Source organism: Cololabis saira, chromosome 14 (genome assembly GCF_033807715.1).
Source record: "Cololabis saira isolate AMF1-May2022 chromosome 14, fColSai1.1, whole genome shotgun sequence".
In the NCBI taxonomy this organism is placed as follows: domain Eukaryota; kingdom Metazoa; phylum Chordata; class Actinopteri; order Beloniformes; family Belonidae; genus Cololabis; species Cololabis saira.
In genome coordinates, this window is record NC_084600.1 from 27809570 (window position 1) to 27828551 (window position 18982).

General features: G+C 44.6%; 1 protein-coding gene across 3 annotated transcripts in view; it reads left to right on the forward strand.

Annotated features, from left to right (window-relative positions):
* Positions 1 to 18982, forward strand: part of tmem132e (transmembrane protein 132E) — a 479435-nt gene that overhangs the window by 339271 nt on the left and 121182 nt on the right. Inside the window, exons 1-2 of one of the 3 annotated variants that reach the window (XM_061740291.1) lie at positions 1545 to 2218; positions 2626 to 3586. In XM_061740291.1, the coding sequence (XP_061596275.1) occupies positions 2140 to 2218; positions 2626 to 3586 (1040 nt within the window). In that variant the 5' untranslated portion in view covers positions 1545 to 2139. Of the gene's footprint in view, positions 1 to 1544; positions 2219 to 2625; positions 3587 to 6495; positions 6610 to 18982 lie in introns of those variants that run through there. The other 2 variants (XM_061740292.1, XM_061740293.1) reach the window with 2 other exon arrangements.

The following is an 18982-nucleotide window of genomic DNA, read 5'->3' on the forward strand; positions in this document are numbered from 1 at the left end:
AGATACGAGACGTTGCAAGAGACGACTGGCGCGAGAGAGTGAGATGATGAGATCTTCAAATGAGATTGAAACTGATAGTTTCACCTAAAAGGGAAAAAAAACTGCTTTGAACTTGGTTAGAAATAAATATATTAAGATGAGCATAGAATCATTGCATCATCGAGTAGATGGCTCTTATTCTGCTGGAATCAGTTTGACATAACTGATGATTCTGTCTGACTGGAAGTCATCCTTCGTTCCCTCTGGTTCCACGTGATCACGTCAACAGATGCTGCAGAGAGGAGCAGCTAGCTGTAAAAACAAGACTGCCATTAAAAGCAGCAGCAAGCTGAAAACCTTGTTGTTTGGGGCTGTTTGGCCAGCAGCTTGTCGAGCACATGGAGATGCACTACTTAAAGTGCTGCGCTCAAGGCCTCCTCTCCAATAGTTAAAGGAAGCAGTGAAAGGCATCACACAATTACTTTTAAAAGACCCAGCAGGTCTTAAGATTCAAGGTTTGTTGGAGCTCAAGGCTACCACTACCTCCAGACACCTTAAGACAGATGGGGCAAAGTAGCCAAAATGCTATTTCAATACCTATCTACCGTTTAAACACAGAAACCTCCTCTTTCAGACCTTTCAACAGTGGAGGGCTAAAAGACACAGCGCTTTGATGCTGAAGTTGGCAACGAGACATGTGAGCCACATATTGTATGCTTTCCTGAGGCGAGGATTAGCAGCAGAGTCTCACGGATCTGTTGAGTCGTTGTGTGACTCGGGAAATATACGGCAACAGGGGCGGTTTGGTGCACCGGATCTGGTTTGGACCAGGGATCACGATGCAGATGGGAAGAAGGAAGCCGGCGGACCGCTCTGCATGTTTGTCACTTGATCAGGAGGAGAGCAGCTCAGCTCAAACACACACACAAGGACACACACATTCCTGCGCAGCAGAGAGCTTTTGGGTCGATAAACACCAGACATTTACTAAGTAGCCTCTCTCATCATTATTGTTGGACCGGCCCTCTCCTCCTCCACGGCTGCTCATTTGTAAGTGTGGGATGTTTCTCCAGCAGTCGCTTCATCTTTTGTTGCTCCCACTGTTTGTCATTCAGTTTATGGAGCCCACACACACACACACACACACACACACACACGGGTGGATTCCTCTCTTTTATTATGGGAATTCCAGGCACATGTGAGTAAGGCACTGTGGCAATCCAGATACCCCTCCCCCTCCTTGTGCCGGTAACCCCCTCATTCTCATGGGGTAAAGCACACCAAAGTGTTGGGAGGGGGGAGAGGGTGGGGGTGGGGTGGGGTGGGGGGGTAGCACAGCTCGGTTAATTCTTCAATAACCTTTACCTAATCCCTCCCTTTCCCCGTATGCCTCAAACTCCCTTTCCCCTCTGTCTTATGCCTAAAGGCTTTCAAGCAACACATCCATCCCCCACTGCACCTCTATCTCTCTCTCTCTCTCTCTCTCTCCCTCTCTCACACACACTGGCATGCACTCACACAAGACTCTGCCTGAGCATGTTCAGAGAGAGAGGATGAATCGAGCTGGGGAGCGTCATTTCTTTCGCCTCCGCCTGTGTGTGCGGGTGTAAGTCGAGTCTCCTGAAGGCTGTGTGTGCGTGAGTGTGTGTGTGTGTGTGTGTGCTCGGTTCTGTCTCGACTATCTCCAGGAGCTAAAGCAGTGATTATAGACTAGGTGTGGCGAGATGGGGCGGTGTCACAGGCTTTGTCTATAGTCCTCGCGCAGCCCACCGCCGGGAGGAGGCTCTGCCTGTCCGTCAGAGTCCTGCAGCCATGCTCAGTCTGGGATGGAAGGAGGCGCTGCGTGGGGCTGAGCCAGCTACCTCTCACACCAGAACCTCAGCCACGGGGCATCAGAGAAGCACAAGTTCCCCAAACTCAGCGCGACCGGCCAATGAGAGGGGGACCAAGTGAAGGACTGCAGGAGCTTGTTGCTGTTTTCTTTTTTTGATTCATTCAGTCGAGTTCTCTTCTGGGCAGAATCACAAAGGACAGATCTCTGGAGCGCCTGGGACTAACACAACCTCCTGGAGTACACTTAAGTGTGGGGAATTCAAGAAAGACTCTTTATATTTTTCTAACTTTAAAGGATGAGATTTCGATGATAAAACCACTTGGAATATGGGACTTTTAATCCGTGGTTTGGACCATGGGGACAGGCAACTATGTGTTTGTGCTCAACTCTGGCTCATCTTGATAAGTATGTTTATTCCCTTTGCGTTTTCTGACTTTGCTCTACTTCCATTTCACTGTCGGGGGTTTCTTTTTAAATCCTGCAGCATATGGCTGAAGTTCGGGGCTATTAATCAAACCCGAGCGCTGATGTGAAGTGTTCTGGCGCATCATGCTGTGCAGCTTGTTAGTAGAAACGTGTGGTGTGAATGTGTGACAGTTGCAGATTATTATCTGATTAGTGGGTTTGACCTCACCCCTCCATCCCCACACCCCCATGCACCTGACTGAATAGAGCGTATCTCACATCCATTGTCTTGTGTCATCGACTGATCCATTTCTCTTCTCAAACTGTGACTTTAACTTTTGAGAACAGGGATAACTTAATGGAAAGAAAAGCTGTATTTTAAATCATTTTCTCTTCTCCTTTCACAGCTTTTGCAGGTAAAATCTCTCCAACCAGCTCAGATTCCCTCTTCAGCTCCTCAGCGATGACGGCCAGTCCCTCGCCACCCGGCGTGTACCTGCCTGCCAGCTTCAAAATGTCCAATGCACAACTGGCATTTTTTTTGAGGGAGGCTCAGATCACAGGACAGACGCTTGGAGGCAGCAGCAGGAGCGGCCCCAGCACTGGACACCCGCTGCAGCGCTCTGAGAGTTTTGTTGTTTTCCAAACAAAAGACCTGCCAGCCATCAATATCAGCTTTGGGCCCTTTTCCCAGGACCAGACCCTGTCCAAGGAGCTGCTGCAGCCAGCAAGCCCTCTGGATATCCCAGGCCAGTTGACAGTCAGCTGGAAGGTTCGGGCCTTCATTGTTCAGGCAAGGGTCTTCTCCAACAACCCCACGGTCCAGGTGTTGTTCTATATCGCTGGACGTGACTGGGATGACTTCAAGGCTCAGGAAAACCTGCCATGCATTCGTCTGCATGCCTTTCGAGACGTCCGTGAAATAAAAACCTCCTGCCGTCTGAAAGGGAACCTGGCACAATGCTTGGCCCAGCTAGAGCTGCCTCCGTCCTGGTTCAACACCAACGTGGCCCCTCTGGGCAGGAGGAAAGGCACTGGTGATGGGCTCCTGGATGGGCTGACCAGCGAGACCTTGCAGGCTGAGCTCTACTACACGCTGCACGAGCCCAACGCGGAAGGGGAGTGCAGCGACGGTGCAGGTCATCGAGGCGGCGGCATGTCGAGGGGAGAACCTCTGTCACAGCACCCTCTGCTGCGCATCGGGAGTATCAGCCTCTATCAGGCAAGTCAGGAGCAGCCGCTGGTGGATAAGCAATTAGACAAGAACATGTTCCTCAGGCTGCCTGAGAAGCCCCTGAAACCCGGAGAGACCCTGAGGATCCTTCTCTACTTGATGCCCAACTCCACTGTCGAACAATTCACTCTCAAGTAAGTCTTCTTTGAAATGCACGCCAGCGCTTCAATTGCCTCTAAGACCCTTGATGTCTAATTTAATGTTTCTGTATGAGAATTCTTTGAAAGATGCACAACAGAGGTTCATTAAGTAATTTCTCCTGTTTACATGGAATCACGTATCAAGGAATTATTGATGATTAGACAGCATGAGGAGTTTTTATCCTCTCAAAGTGCTGTCTTTATAATTATACTCGTAAATAATTGCCTGCAATTTATCCAAGGTTTGGGCTTAAAGCAGTAAAACTTCATATGAATAAAGCAACAAAACATGAATGATGCATTTGGTGAAGTTCATATCAGGTTGGCCGATGGTAAAACATGCCCCAACAGCCTTCCATCAACAGAGCAGGAACCACAGCCCTGGCTTTCCCATCACAGACCTAATATCCAGACATCATCCACAGCCACGTAATTAAAGGTCTTTACATATCATAAATGTTAATCACAGCTCTTCGTGATAGCAAAAGAAAGAAGGTTAAGATGTGTGTGCGCCCCGAGCTAAGCAACCCCTGCGATATTCTCTGTTTGAGGCTCCAAGCACACGACTTGCATCATCATTTATGCTCATACCGGGATTATAGAGATACAGCACATAATCACGTATTTCATCCTTCTCATTAATTTCCCCCTCCCCGAGTCGGGACGTGCCTGCGCAAGTTCAAGTCAGGTAAGATAACGAGGAAGAGATGAGGTTAAAGTGCATGAAATGCTGGCTCGTGTGCAGAAATAGCACTTTCTTGTTTGGATAGTTTGCAGTGAACTTCAGCTCAGTGTGGTCTGTGTTTAAAGGTCAAGTGGTGGTTGGAGATCACATAATGAAATGATTTTTTATAGTTCACAGTGTGGTTTCATGTCTGTAGAAAGTAATATTATTTATAATCACTAACACATTTATATGTTGCGAATTCAACGCTGGATAAGAGGTGTCGCTCATCTCATGACTGCAGATTTAACTGTTGTAAATGTACTATTCTCACTGTTTTAACCGTGCAAAGATGGTTCCAGGAACTATTTTCTCTTCACATCCAGTAAGAGGTGGGCGTGATGTGGACGTGATGTGGACGTGATGTGGGTGTGATGTGGACGTGATGTGGGCGTGATGTGGGCGGGATGTGGACGTGATATGGGCGTGATGTGGACGTGATGTGGACGTGATGTGGGCGTGATGTGGACGTGATGTGGACGTGATGTGGGCGGTTTGTCGTGACCAGATTGTCACAATGTCATTTTTTTAAATGACCACTTAAAGCTTCTTTAATGACTCTTTTGGAGAGTTACCAGTCCTGCCAGGTAACAATTTATTAAAATGCATAAAATAAATATAGGTTTTGGAAAGGCTTTGAGGATATAGGGGGAAATGACGTAATAGCTCCTAGCGTCCGTAGCATCTCTCCCGAATAGGAATCCATTAGCGGTTATGAATTTCTTCTGAACTTCTATATTTTCTTGGCAGAGCTCTTCATGAACTCAGCTCAGACATTTTTTGTCATTTCTTGTATTTCCAGTTGAGAACTTTTTCCATTTTCTGAGTGCGTAATGCTCATTCTCCTCCTCTCTGACATTGGACCTATGTCTCTGAGGGACTGCAGCGGCAGTTACAGTAAATAACATTTGTCAGTGGTAAATTTCTAAGTTTGATTATTTGCCCGTGAAAATGGTGCAGAGGAGACTCGGCTCAGCTCTCCAGTCTCGCTTGAAAGCACCCCATCTGAGGTTAGAGAGTAAATGATAGACAAAGCTTGTAGAAGTTAAAGTGTCGAGAGGAAAGGAAACGGCGGGCCCTCGTTATCAGCCCGCTGAGGAGCAATGATGAAACACACTGTAAATGTGATCACTGGAATCTCTTGCAGACCTTGAGGTAGAGATTTGCAGATTATTAATTAGGCCACATTTTCTCAAAGATGAAGTCTCCCTGCAGAAACGATCCATTATGAGTGTGAGATGGCAAATATAAAAGATGGTAAATATGTGTTCATCTTCTGTTTAAATCAGGTGCCAACCCACTCGACTTTGGTCTGATGGTTTTGTAGTTTTAAATAAAACCTGAGGTCATTGTTGATGCATTTCAGGAAGCATTTTCATTTTATAATCACTCTGATGTCTTTTAATGTCTCGTCCTTCTGCCGCCATGCGTCACTGGTCCAAACATCGCATGAAGAAGTCCACCTCATGGAATACGCACGCTGTTTACATTTCTGTGGTTTCATAAAAGCAACGCAGTTTGACGCCAACTTCAGTGGTAGGAAAGCATCATCTTTTTTTTTTTGAGAAACCACTTTCACCAGTTGTAGACCTCCGAGATTAGAAGGTTAAGGAATATCAGTCAGCCTCCATATAGGTGCAAAGGCTACGTTACCTTTACAATGCTTTCCAAAATGTACTCCTGCTTGATCTTTCGCTCGGTAAAGGCTCAGTTATGGTTCTGCGTCACACCAACGCAGAGCACACGCCGCAGCCGTGACGCCGTGCTGAACCCTTCCGTCTCTCCATTTGGTCGCGGTGCAGTACCCCCCGCGGCCACTAGTTAGCGATCTTTTTCTAAATGGTTTATCCGACTTTTTCCGGTCACAGTAAATCAAAGAAATAAGGCCAACTATTGTGCAAAAAACAAAAACAAAAAAAATCACACATAAACGAAGAAAAGAGCCCTGGAAGTTCACTACTGATTCAAACCGGAAACCGGAAATGCTTCGCTTTCAAACGAACCAATTACAGCCCTCTCGGTCTGCGTGTGGTCGGCGTCTCCTCGACGCGTAGTTACAATTTTCAGGAGGTGCACGTCAGAGACGGCGCAGGTGACGGCGTGTCCTCTGCGTTGATCCAAACCACACGCCGTAGGCGCAGCGCCATTTTGACGCAGAAGCATAACTGAGCCTTAAGTCTCTCATCTTCTCTGCCGTCGCTCCTTTCCTGAGTCTCTCAGTGGCCTCGGCCATGATGTGCACCTTGGATGGTTCTGATCAACGGCAGGGACGTGAGATGAAACCTTCCCAAAAGTAAGCAAACTGCAAATGAAACTGAAGATGATATTTTAAACATATAGTCTCTTGTGTGGGCTTTGATATTGTATCACATTGGAAGTTGTTGGGTGAAGTTTCCCAGCATGCTCTAGGCAGTGTGTTTGTTGACAAGTTTTGAAATAACGGTTTCGGTTTTGGTGGGCATTGCATTACACCACGGGTGAGAGTGCAGGGATGATTGTTGAGCTCCCCAGGAAGAGTGCCACACTCTTCAATTATCCGGAACAAAAGATTACGATGTGGATTGGTTCAATTCAGAGGTAACTGGGCGCACACATCCAAACCACAGGCATACAGAGCGCCATTTGCTAGGAAACCAAAACGCTTTCCAGGAAGTGGTCAGCGGGTATTTACCAGTTTTTTAAGTTGCACAGTTGCATGCATGCTGTATCTGTCTACACATGATGAGATGAAAACAACTGCAGAAAAGAAGAGGAGGGTCTGGGTCCATGGGGAGAGTTCAGGCCGGTCCAAAACCTGCAGCTTCAGAAACTTTAAATAATCACGTTTTTACCGCTTTTAAATAGCCTACGTCTCAGAGCTTCAGTTGTTGGAAATTCCTTTCCACACTTCGTGTAACAAACGTGGCTCTAAGGTACTTTCAGTAAATTTAGCTTCATACAAATAGCTTTTGAAAAGCCAGTTTCTCACTAGTTGATGTAATTTTTGGAACCTGTTGGAGGATTTGTGATGAACTCAGTAAAGTTAGCAAGTTTGAAATGAAGTCAGCAGGGTCCTGAGGCGAGCTTCCACCTCAGAATTATCTTTCAGACATAATCAAAGGTCTGCACATAGCTGGGCAAAGATAACACTTTTATATATAATGCCAGTTCTTAGAAATCCAGAGGATGACTGTAACATTCAAAATATGTAGAATGTATTATCATGTGTGAGACACAACGTTTTCAGAAATTATGGCCGCCTTTTCCAGACTATCAGTGAAGTGTGCCGTAATCTGGGATCTACAGAAGTTTAATTGCTCTGGGAATCTGTCAGCTGGGATCTGGTGTGACAAGTCTGGAACGTGACTTCAAAAACAGGGAGGGCTGCTCTATCCCCGGCTGCTGAAAGATTTAGCTGACCATGTAAGCATCTGTATACCACTGCAGGCTGCCCACCGAGCCTTGCAGGGATGGAAATGAGGAGTGACTGAAACAGAAAGGAGGTAGAAAAGGAAGAAAAAAACCCAGTTGGTGCCTTCTGTGTGATTCCCTTCAATAGGGTGGGAAGTGTTTGGTTTCGGAGGCCAACTGTCCCCAGGCAGCAGGGAAGTCGATTAAAACTGGATGGGAGTCTTCAAAGGTCAATCAGGGTCTTTTCTTCCTCCTGTCTGCCTTCTTAGCCAGTCCTTCATTCCTTCCATATTCCCTCCTCCTTTGTTGTCCAACTTTGAAGCCTTGTCTTCACCGATGTTGGCATGCAAGCAGAGAGGGCTAATCCTGACACGTGCTATCTGCACTTGTTCACTGCCGTTACTCTGTCAGAGATCCAAATGATGCGTCGCCATGGTCCTATTTCCTTAGGGAAAGGTCAATGCAAATATTTGTTTTGAATTATCACCTTTATTTTACAATCAAATGTTTCCATCCTGCCCTGGATGATGATTTCCTTCCTCCTGAAGGCCACTGAATGCTGTGTTGAGGACAGAAAATGCTGTAAATCACGCAATATGACCTTTGCAGACTGGACGTCTCAACCCAGAACGAGCTTTTCGGTTGAAACATTGGCTTAACCTGCTGCTCCATACTTTCATTAGTGTGTTAGAGACCCATAGAATCAATACTGGGCTGCAGACGAGGTGCGTCGGTGCACCTATACCCAGCAAAGCACGCTTTTCTGTCTCTTACCTTGGTGGCAGAGAAACTCTTCAGCTTTACAGAGCTCCATCGCTCACATGTGCACTGTGTTTTTGGATTTCTGGGCCAGAAACTACCGCATAAAGATGAAATAAAGAATACAATAAACGCATTTGATTAAACGTTACCTGCTGTGTATGAAAGAGAAGGAATAAATGTAAGGTTTGTGATCATGGGGGTCTGGAGCCCAACCCGACCATTAAGAACGGGGTACACCTGTCCCTGGAACCAGGTTACCAGTCCCTGACGTGGTCACCGAGCCAAATGATGTCCTCAAAAAGAGAAATCATTGGCCATTTCACCTGTTTTCCCTCTGCTGTATAGTCTGTTATGTTCAAGAAAATGCAGGTTGACGGTGACTTTGTGGCACCAGTGCATTTTTTAAGGGACAAAGAACTGCAGCTTGTGCTGCTTCACGTTCTGACAGATCATTAAAAACTTCCTGGGTAAAGCATGTGTGGTGTTACACCATGTGGCACAACATGGGCTTTAATCCCTGCATCTGTTAATTGTGCCATCTGGGAACACTCAAGGGTATTATTTTTATTCCAAAAATCTATTACTGTTGCCAATGATGATTATTTCCACTTCGGGTTGCCAAAGGGCCCTGGCTGATGGAGCGCTTTATTATTTATTTCCAGTTTTTTTCTTTTCAATGATGACTTCATCAAAGTATACGAATAGGCCCACGCTCAAGTCTTCAAAAAAGCAGCTTGCAGCATTCATATAAATTTAATGACAAGATTTATATTTTGTTTACTCACATTTTTGTGAAGGTTAAGAAGTATTTGTTGCAGTGGACAATCATGGACTATGTTCTCATTATCGTGAATGTGCATACTCAGCTCCTGCCAGCGGTGTCGTATCACGGAGGTCTTGGTACAACATGTAGTGTTCAGATGCCATGACTCCACACATAAAGGCCTGAGGAGAGAAGGGAGTGAAGAAACCAGGGAGAGTGACCCACATTCAGCAGTAGTGGCTTCATCCCCAGCAGCTAGATGGTTGCATGCACCTCTCCGGGAACGCAGCAATTCCCCGACCTGAGTTTCTCCGTCCCGCCAGCTCTGCCAGCTCTGCCAGCTCCCTGTACTCCCCGTCCTGTTTGTCATTGCCGTTGTCGGAGCTGGCTTGTCTTTTTGTTGCGCGTTGATGGGAGATGTCAGTACCTCTTGCCGTTGATCGTGTGCGTGTTCAGATCATATGACTTGAGCAGCAGTGCCTCAGCTACGGGCTGTCTTGTCAGGACACATCGGGTGACATGCAGAAGTGCTGTTTATCAGCTCTCGCCTCTGATGAAGAAGAAGGCGGCATGCACGATGTGCTGCCACTTCTGCAGTGACTAAACATCACAAGGGCACGTTAACCTGCACAGTCTCTGCTAACTCCTCCCGTTTTCTCAGATGTGTGAGTTATTTAAGGTCAGGAATCAGGAGCTGACAGTTCTTGTATTGTGAGCCTCAGAGCGTTTAGATCTCCTCTCAAAGTCCTTTGAAACAAATTGCAAAAAGGGGAAATACTGTATGTGCCAAGAGTTTAATGAAATGAGCTGTTTTGAGTTGGACTTAGTTTCTTATGCTTAAAGAAAGTTGCATGTGTCAGCTTCCTGCGCCTGGCAAAGTGCAGATACTTATGCAAGTTTTCCCCAGTGCTTCGCTATCAGTAAAGTAACCAAGCTCCTTTCTGACCTCAATTAGACATGCTGAGTAAGGATGGTGACGTCATTCTTGTTTAGCTGCTGGAAAGATTCCTTTTGAAGTTGTTGCTTTTGGGGGCTAAACAGCGTGTTAAGGGTTAACATGAACTTTATCTGCATCTACAATCTTTTTCCACCCTAATCAGTACGGCCTCTGAGTGTTACTTATGTTATTACGGCAAACCATGTCAAGGGTTTGACTTCAACTGGTGGTGAATGGGACACCAGTGTGACTGGTCTGAACATCTGCAAAAACATCTGCATGAACATCACATGATCCACATTTCATAGTAAAGGAATGTGGATCGTTGAGTAAAGGCCAATTATGATTCTGCGTCAAACCAACGCAGAGCACACGCCGTCACCGTGACGCCGTTGCGAACCCTTCGGACTTCTCCGTCACTCCATTTCGCCGCGGTGCAGTACCCCCCGTGACCGCTAATTCGCAATCTTTTCCTGAATGGTTTATCCGACTTTTTCCAGTCACAGTGAATCAAAGAGATAAGGACAACTATTGTGCAAAAAAACAAAACAAAAAAAATCACACATCCACGAAGAAAAGAGCGCTGAAAGTTCACGACTGCTTCAAACCGGAAACCTGAAATGCGTTGCTACCAAGCGAACCAATCACAGCCCTCTCCGTCTGCGTGTGGTCTGCGTTGCCTCGACGCGTATTTAAAATTTCCGGGAGGTGCACGTCAGTGACGGCGTCAGTGACGGCGTCAGTGACGGCGTCAGTGACGGCGTCCGCGACGGCGTCAGCGACGGCGTGTGGTACGCGTCGACGCGTACCACACGCCATAGGTACGGCGTCGTTTTGACGCAGAACCATAACTCAAGCTTAAAGGTGGATCTTTGGTATCCAATCCCACAGAAGAAAAGAAATATAACTCTCATGCTAGCTCTACCCAGCAGTGGCGCTTTAGCCTGGCAAAGGTTCTCCTGGCGATCCAGGTGGGTTTCGGATGTGGGCTGTGGAGCAAAGCAGAAGCCGGTCTGACGCCTGAAGTTGGTTTAGAAGTAGACGCAGTAGGAGCAGCAGTCAGCTGAGGCTGCAATGCCAAAAAGATACATTTGGAAAATAAGATGAACATTTATGGCGCTTTTCCACTATTACCTACTCAGCCCGACTCGATTCGCCTTGCCTCGGTTTTGCACTTTTCCACTAGGGGTCGAGGCGTGCCGAGTAGATACTTTTTCTGTAACTATTCTGCCAAGGTCCTGAGCGGGCTGAGTCGGTGAGTATTGTATCTGACGTCATCACACTACACACCACCGATTGGTCAGGGGGTTGGCCAGACGTCTGAGTCAGGAGGCGGAAATCAGCGAAAGAGCGACTCGCAGCTTCTTGTTCATTTTATTAAACAGGCAATGGCAGCGCAAAAGTCTGTGTCACTTCATAGCGGCTCCCAGCTGACTTTTCAGCAGCGCCGAGACAAACAAACAAACAAAAAAAAAAGCGTTGCCGCTTGAAGCTTCTCTCACTCTCATTTTTTACCTGATCACACAATCAAATACGTCACAGCAGCTTCACTCCAACACAAACTTGGCCGAGTTGAGTCGAGCCGAGTAGGTACTAGTGTAAAAGCACGATTAGAGGCATCATGATGCTCCCGTAAAACCTTGGATTTCGGCGCTCATATGAATGTCACTGATATGCATGTATGCAGTATTAACTATCCATGCATCCATGTGCTTTAACATCTACTCTTTGACGGGACTCTCTAAATATAGTAGCCTGTAGATCTGCCCATCTCAGTTAGCCAGAAGTCCTCTTGTTGAACAGATGGCTCATCAAACACAGAGGGAATAAAGGATCGTGTACTCTTCCACTTCCCAGTGTACATTTGAATATTTTCAGAATAATTTAAAGAAAGAGCCAGGAAGATAAAAATAACAAAAGCGCGGTGCTGTACATTTCCTCAGTCTGCAAGGTAATCAAACCAGCAGTCCTCAAAGGCTATTTTTCATTTTAATGCACAAGCTTACATCAACTGGTTTATCTTTGCAAATTTGTTTCCTTGAGCTTTAATCGAAAGTGCTTTTAAATCTCTCCATCACCAAATGTGTTTGTTCTCTTACCCAAACACATTTCATTCTCCACATTTGGACAGGTTTGTGTTCAGTCTTCCAAAAAATGTGTTTGGTTGCATCGCTGTGGTGAAATATTATGTTCCTCAAGGAACAGAGATTCTCTTTGCAGCCACAGTTATTTTTGTGGTTCGGTGTTTGCGGTCTTAGCAAGTTCACGCGTAAATAAAAAGTTCTTGTAACAGTGAGAGACATGAAGACAGGTAGGGTTTTCCATACAGCCGGAGGATCCTTCTCCCCCTCCAATATCTGAGAGGCAAACTGAAGGATCAAATATGTGGAAGAGTAATTGATGGGAGAATAATTGACTGAAATGACCCATCAGTGCATCTCAACGTTGGTGGTCTCTGTGGATGTTAATGAGCAGCTGAAGCAGCAGCTGATCGAGTGGGTTGCCGCGTTTGACATGAATTCAAGCACTGATCAGTTAAATCAGCTTTGGCTAGGAGACGCTTTCGCTGGTTTCACAGCAGTCTGAACTCATCCACGTTTCTGTTTCTGACCAGTTATGAAAGGTTATGGTTCATTTATTATTCACAGTTTTTATTAGGGTCCGAGCACTGACAGTGCGGAGGCCCTATTGTATCTGTAGGAATTTTTTTTTCCTCGTTATTTTTATTTTTCCAACGAAATGAGGGCCTTTTTGCCCCCCTAAACGTGCCCCAAAAGTCACCAAATTTTGCACACAAGCCAGGCCTGGAGAAAAATTTGATATTTAATGGTTTGCATTAATGGGCGTGGCAAAATGGCTCAACAGCACCCCCTAGAAAACTTTGTACCTCAAGCCCCACAATACGGTTTGACGTACATGCACGAAAATCGGTACACACCTGTATCATGGCGCAACTTAAAGAAAAGTTTCTTGGCGCCATGGCTGAAACCGAACCGGAAGTCGGCCATTTTGAATTAATCGTGTCATTTTGGCGCAATTTATGCCATTCCTTCGGCAATTAATACGGCCCGAACCGTAACGTGCACCCAGGTGTGTTATACATCAAAATATGCGTCTCCATCCTGCGACTACGCGCATTACTTTTCTCTTTCAAAAGTGTTACCATGGCGACGCTAGATGCCAAAAAGCGTGCCCCCCCTTCATCTGATTGGTCCATATTTGATGGTTCCCCAAAAGTCTCCAAATTTTGCATGCAAACCAGGACAACTGTCAGAAACTGAGAGTCCTAAGTTTTGACGTACAGTAACATACAGTAACTGCATGCGCTCCGTAGTTTTTCATATTCATTCCTTCAGGTTACAGAAACCAATAGTCCGTCCACTCACACTCATCACAGATAAGAGTTTTGACACCATGTAAATATAATTTCAAGCTGATGAGAGCCATCCGTTACAGAGTAACGTGATGTCAGTATTCAAGGGTAACTCACGTATGCGCAGAGGAACACTTAAAACATGCCAGACTTTAAAGGAAATAGAGAACATATCTGTGCACGAGACCGTACAGTATATTAGGGTCTCTGTGAGTGAAGAAAGAGTACAACTCTCTGCCTTTGTGTCTTTCAGTGAGCCGTTTGACATCACAGATCAGATCAGGTAGAATTATTCAAGTTCCTAGTCTTCATCTCCGCCCAGCATCTCATCACTCTGCACCAAGCTGTAGGGCACTTCTCAAAAGAGGCGGGGTCCTCAGCAGAGGGAGGCAGAAGGAAATAAAGCTCACTGAAACCAACTGCTGTGAATAGAGACGTTAGGAGCTGTCTTGCTGATGTCACAGGCAGCAAAATGTGTTTCCTTGTTAGAAACTCTCTAAATATGTGTTCTTCAATAATTAATGCTTGTGGCATAGGACAAGGAGCGTAATGAAACAGAATTGCCTCAATTACTTTTGGAGAAAATGATTGAGTACCTGAAGTCTTCACTTGGCTTAACTTTTTTCAAATAGAACAACAACGTAAAAATGTGTTTGAAGCACATCTGGAGCGTCTCTCTGTGGACAGATGACTTTAAAGATTAACTTGAGCACTAAAAAACTCATAAGTGCCACTGCTTAACTGCAGTTCTGCATGAGGAGTGGACCAAATTACCCCACATGTCTGGAAGAGACTGATTAATCCATCAAGAAGTGTTTAGCTGCAGACGCTGCAGCTAAATGTGCTGTAATCAGTTACTGAGCCTGGCAGAGGGCTCTCTCGCTAATGCAGCTGAAATGGGTGTCGGATGACTTCATTTTTTGTTTTCTAGGAAATAAATCAGTGACAGGAATCACTGATACTTTTTATCTGACAGGTTTTGGATAGCATTATGTAAAAGGAAATGCAATAATGTTGACAACCACACATGGACAATATGTAAAGGTAGATAAACGGGTAGTGCAGTCTCTGCAGCGAGGGCCGATGATATTTCCCACTCTGAATTAAATTTATGACCCCCTTTTCGCCACATTAGATCATTTCCTACCTGCACAAAGTAGCCCTTCTGCACAACGTACAACCTTATGTGGTTATCTTCAAAACTGTTGGGGGTTAAAACACAGGAATTAGATAAGTTGTTTCCACTGCAGGCAGCTTCCATTTACTTGCCCCTCCCTTTCATGTTGTCACAGAAAGATATTGCTGTGCTTTTATTGCTATCTCTACGCATTACCCACTGTTTTCCTATTTTTTCATGATGTCTAGAGATTTGCCGAGCCAGTCTGTTGTGACAGGCATGGCTCTGCACAGCATGAAGGGTTGCCCTGCCCAGCGGGCGACTGTGTCAGAGGAGCCAGTGGTCTGGAGAAGTTGCATCTTTCTACTACCACTAACCTCTGATTTTAATGATGCACTCCGAGTCTTGAGTGGATGTTCTTCTCAGCTGGTATTCACAAAGCTCCATGTCATAGCCTGTTCACAGAGATCAAGACAGTGCTCTCTTTACTGTTGTTTGTGAGGCTCACGCACAGTTTGACTGGAACTGCTTGACTTGCGGTGGTCTGATCTGGCCGTGCTCGTCAACACTCTTCCTTTTAGCGTAATGGAATTAATGATAAATTAATGCTGGGTAAAATAATGTATTGTGGGTACGTGGTAAAATCTCTGTGGGAGGAATTTGGACAAAGACACAATTCAGTTAATGCATGGTAAACATGGCAGCCATCCAGAACCACTAATCTAATAACTGTAAATGCTTCAATTGTACCTCCCCCCGGTGGCACCATCAGCATCCAATGACTCATCAATGTTTTACTCTTCCTATATTCCCACTTGAATCAGTGTTCTTTCTTGTATCTGCCCTAATGCACTACAGTGGTGGGGAGCTTTTACTCCACCCATGGCGCCCGGTAATCTGCCAATACTGTCTTGGCAGATTATCACTAGAGACGTCATATTGCCTGAATGGATAATATTCCATCTTACTGAAGGACAATTGCTAATGTTGGAGAAGTGAAGAGAGTTTAATTTTAAGCAGGGTTTTGGCCCAGAAACCTTCCATTTGGCACCTCCACACCTGGATCCGCTTTCGGTCGTTTTATAAGGAGCATTTAAAATGAAGGTCTACAGTGATTAACCAGGATCTGGCACAAGCAAGGCAACCTTTGGCTGCCTAAATGCTAAAGGACTACACTGAAAGTTGGACTGTCAAAAGAATAACCTAGCGTCACTGTCAAAAAGACACAATCACTGAACTCATCATTTCTTTGAGGGCCTCATAAAAGGTTAGAAACTGACTTTACAGATGATAACAATGATAGCAATGATCGAGTTTGCTGTTAAGTCTCTAAGTTGTTGTTTACACTGTTGTATCGTCTATTTTAATTTCTGCTAATGGGCGATGTGCCTGCATATCATCCAATAAGGCATAGGTGTCACATTCTTGTCCTCGATGGCCGCTGTATTGCATGTTTAAGATGTTTCCCTGCACCAACATACCTGATTCAAATGAACGATCCTTATCAGCTCGTCATTAAGGTCTGCACAAGTCTGTTGATGACATTTGAAACAGGTGTGCTGATGAAGGGAAACATCTAAAAGCTTTTCAAGATCCCAGAAATAAAAGATCCAGAACTTTGTTTTATTTTATTATGTGGAGTAGTGTAGCTGCAAGTGTGAAAAGAGTTCCTGTTTCAAAACAAAACTGCGCTTGTGTGGAGGTATCTTTTGATCACTTTGATCAGCCATGACTCAGTGTTTAGAGGAAGTCTTCCTTTGTGTGATAAGTTGGCTCTTTGGGACCTAGCCCCAAAGTGTTGTAATGTCATAAATCCTCCCACGTCACACTGGAATCTCACATATACCCCAATGTGTTTGTCAGTGTGTGACTGTGGGGAGGGAAACGCACCTAGTCGGGGTTACAAAGATTCACTTAGCATTTCTGCAACAGCACATATTCCTTATTAGGTTGAATAGGTTGTGTTAATTCACCTGGCTTGGTTGTATGCTGTCATGGCTTTGGCAAGCACACCGACACATCATAATTCTCTGTGGATTGTGTCCGGTTCTCTGGGGGAGCCCAGATTGTAGGTTACTCTTACTCTTTTTCTCTTTTTACTCTTTACTCTTTTTGCGTCGAATTGGCAACAACGGGTATCTGTTGGTCAAAAAGCCCTGTGATTGGCTGGTGATCTGTCCAGGTTATAGTACCCCCCCAGCCACCTCCCACTGTTGGAGGCTGTGAAAGGCTCATGGGAACGGGAGCTTTCATAGACGGATAATAAGGGCAGCTGTGTATGCCGCTGTGGAGGGTATCTGAGAAAGTACAAAAGAGGTTGGCAGTGTGATGCGTTGAGCTCCTGGCTATTGTAACTATACGTCTTTAACAAAGTTCAGGTGACATCCAACACTACAAATACCACTTGTATCTATCTGATCAGCATTCTTTAGGACAGTGGTCCCCAACCTTTTCTGAACCACGGACTGGTTTAATGTCTGACAATATTTTCACGGCCCAATCTAAAGGTGTAGCTGATAAAAACTAAATAAAATGACAAGATCGGCATTAAAAACAGTGGTATTTTCTCAATAATAATAATAATAATAATAATAATAATAATGATGATGAATAATAAAACATAATTTCCGAAAAAATAAAATAAAATAATGGAAATTGTAAATTACCTTTAATATGAGTATTTCTATAAATGTGTTTTTATGTTTGTTTTCTCATTAACGTTATTTAAAGCCAGGCTTTTATTTTGTTATATATTAAGGAGACCGATATTTAGTGCTTTTATTTTGAAGGCGTCTCGCCGAGACCTCTTAAACATCCGGCGCTTCAGACTTTAACGGTAAAAGTTTAACGGCAGTAGAAAGTGTGTCTGCAAGACTAAACTAGTGTCGGAAATGCTAAAGTGGTGCCTAACTGACACAAAAAGCACCTTCTGATAAGTTTTCTTTGCAAATGTTATGCCGTATTTATGTCCAGCTTGAGTTTGGTTGCCATGGTTATGTATTGTGGTTAGGGGTAGCTTTATTACCGAGCGAGCAGCTGCGTCGGCCTGTATTTAAGTTAAATGGAACTTATATGAATGTAGAAAGACTAACTCTATTTTATTGTATTCCTTTATAGCTCTTACGGTGCGTTTGCAGTGTATTTACATCAAAGGAATAAAACCATTGTGAAGCCCGGTACCAAATGACCCCCGGCCCGGTACCGTTGTTTTTTGGTGGGGGGGTGACTCCAGAGTGAAAGTTCCCGCTGCTGGAAGGTTGATATGTTTGGCTGATTTAAATTAGAATAATTTAGAGCACTCATAACCGATGCCTCCTAGCAAACTGGAGCAGATTTGTTTTGGTCATTTACCCTCCTATGCTCCAATAATGACTGTTTAGCAGTCGCCCCTTACAGCTCTGAACTGAGTCATCAAGTCTCACATTTGTTTTTCCTTTCAGTTACCTTCCGACAAGAGTGGGAAATAAATTGATCAAATTTGAAGCATTAAAAAAACCCAGAATGAAATAGATGGAGCTTGTTGTTGCACCATACATATCCAGCTTTGAGGAGCGGAGTGCTTGTCTTCATCCCTCTACGGGAAGTACTAGAAAGTATGTTACAGCAAAAGTATGAAGACAGCTGGTTACCCGTTTTCTTATTTCAGACACCAACATGAAGATTCCTCAACAGTTTGTTTTTTTTCTTAAAGGAGAATTAACTATTTTAGAATATATTCCTTCCTCGCTATTTGAGTGCTGTAGAAGACCGATATTGTCGGCAAATCAAACCACTCAGTTTTTTCTCTGACTATGGTTAATTATCCCGTCAACATAGCCCCCATTAGCTCTCTGTCCACCCACAACGCAGCAGCTATGAAACACAATAATCACTGAGCATTATAGCCCACAAAGCAAAGACCATTTCAGATGAATTTGACACAAAATTAAGGTTTGCAGCTTAATTATTCTCGAATATTTACAGCCTTCTGGAGAGTTATTTTTACTTGAATGTGATCAGACTCATAAACTCCTCCGATACATCATTTCTAATTGTTCTATTAATGATGGCTCACTTTACAGTCTCTTTCGTGCTGTTGTGTCTCCCCACTTAGTCGTAGCTATGATTGTTGGAATATTAAAATCAATATTAAAAAATTAATTTGTGCCGTCCGGTTATTGCGAGGAGCTAGGTAGTCGCAACTTTTTGAACTTTGCTGCTAGCTTGTAATAAATCCTACAAAACTAACCAAAACTTGATTTAAACTTGAGCAACATGAAGATAAGATTATCTGGACGGAAAAATGCCACCGAAAGGCATCAAAAAAGACAAACAAAAACCACGA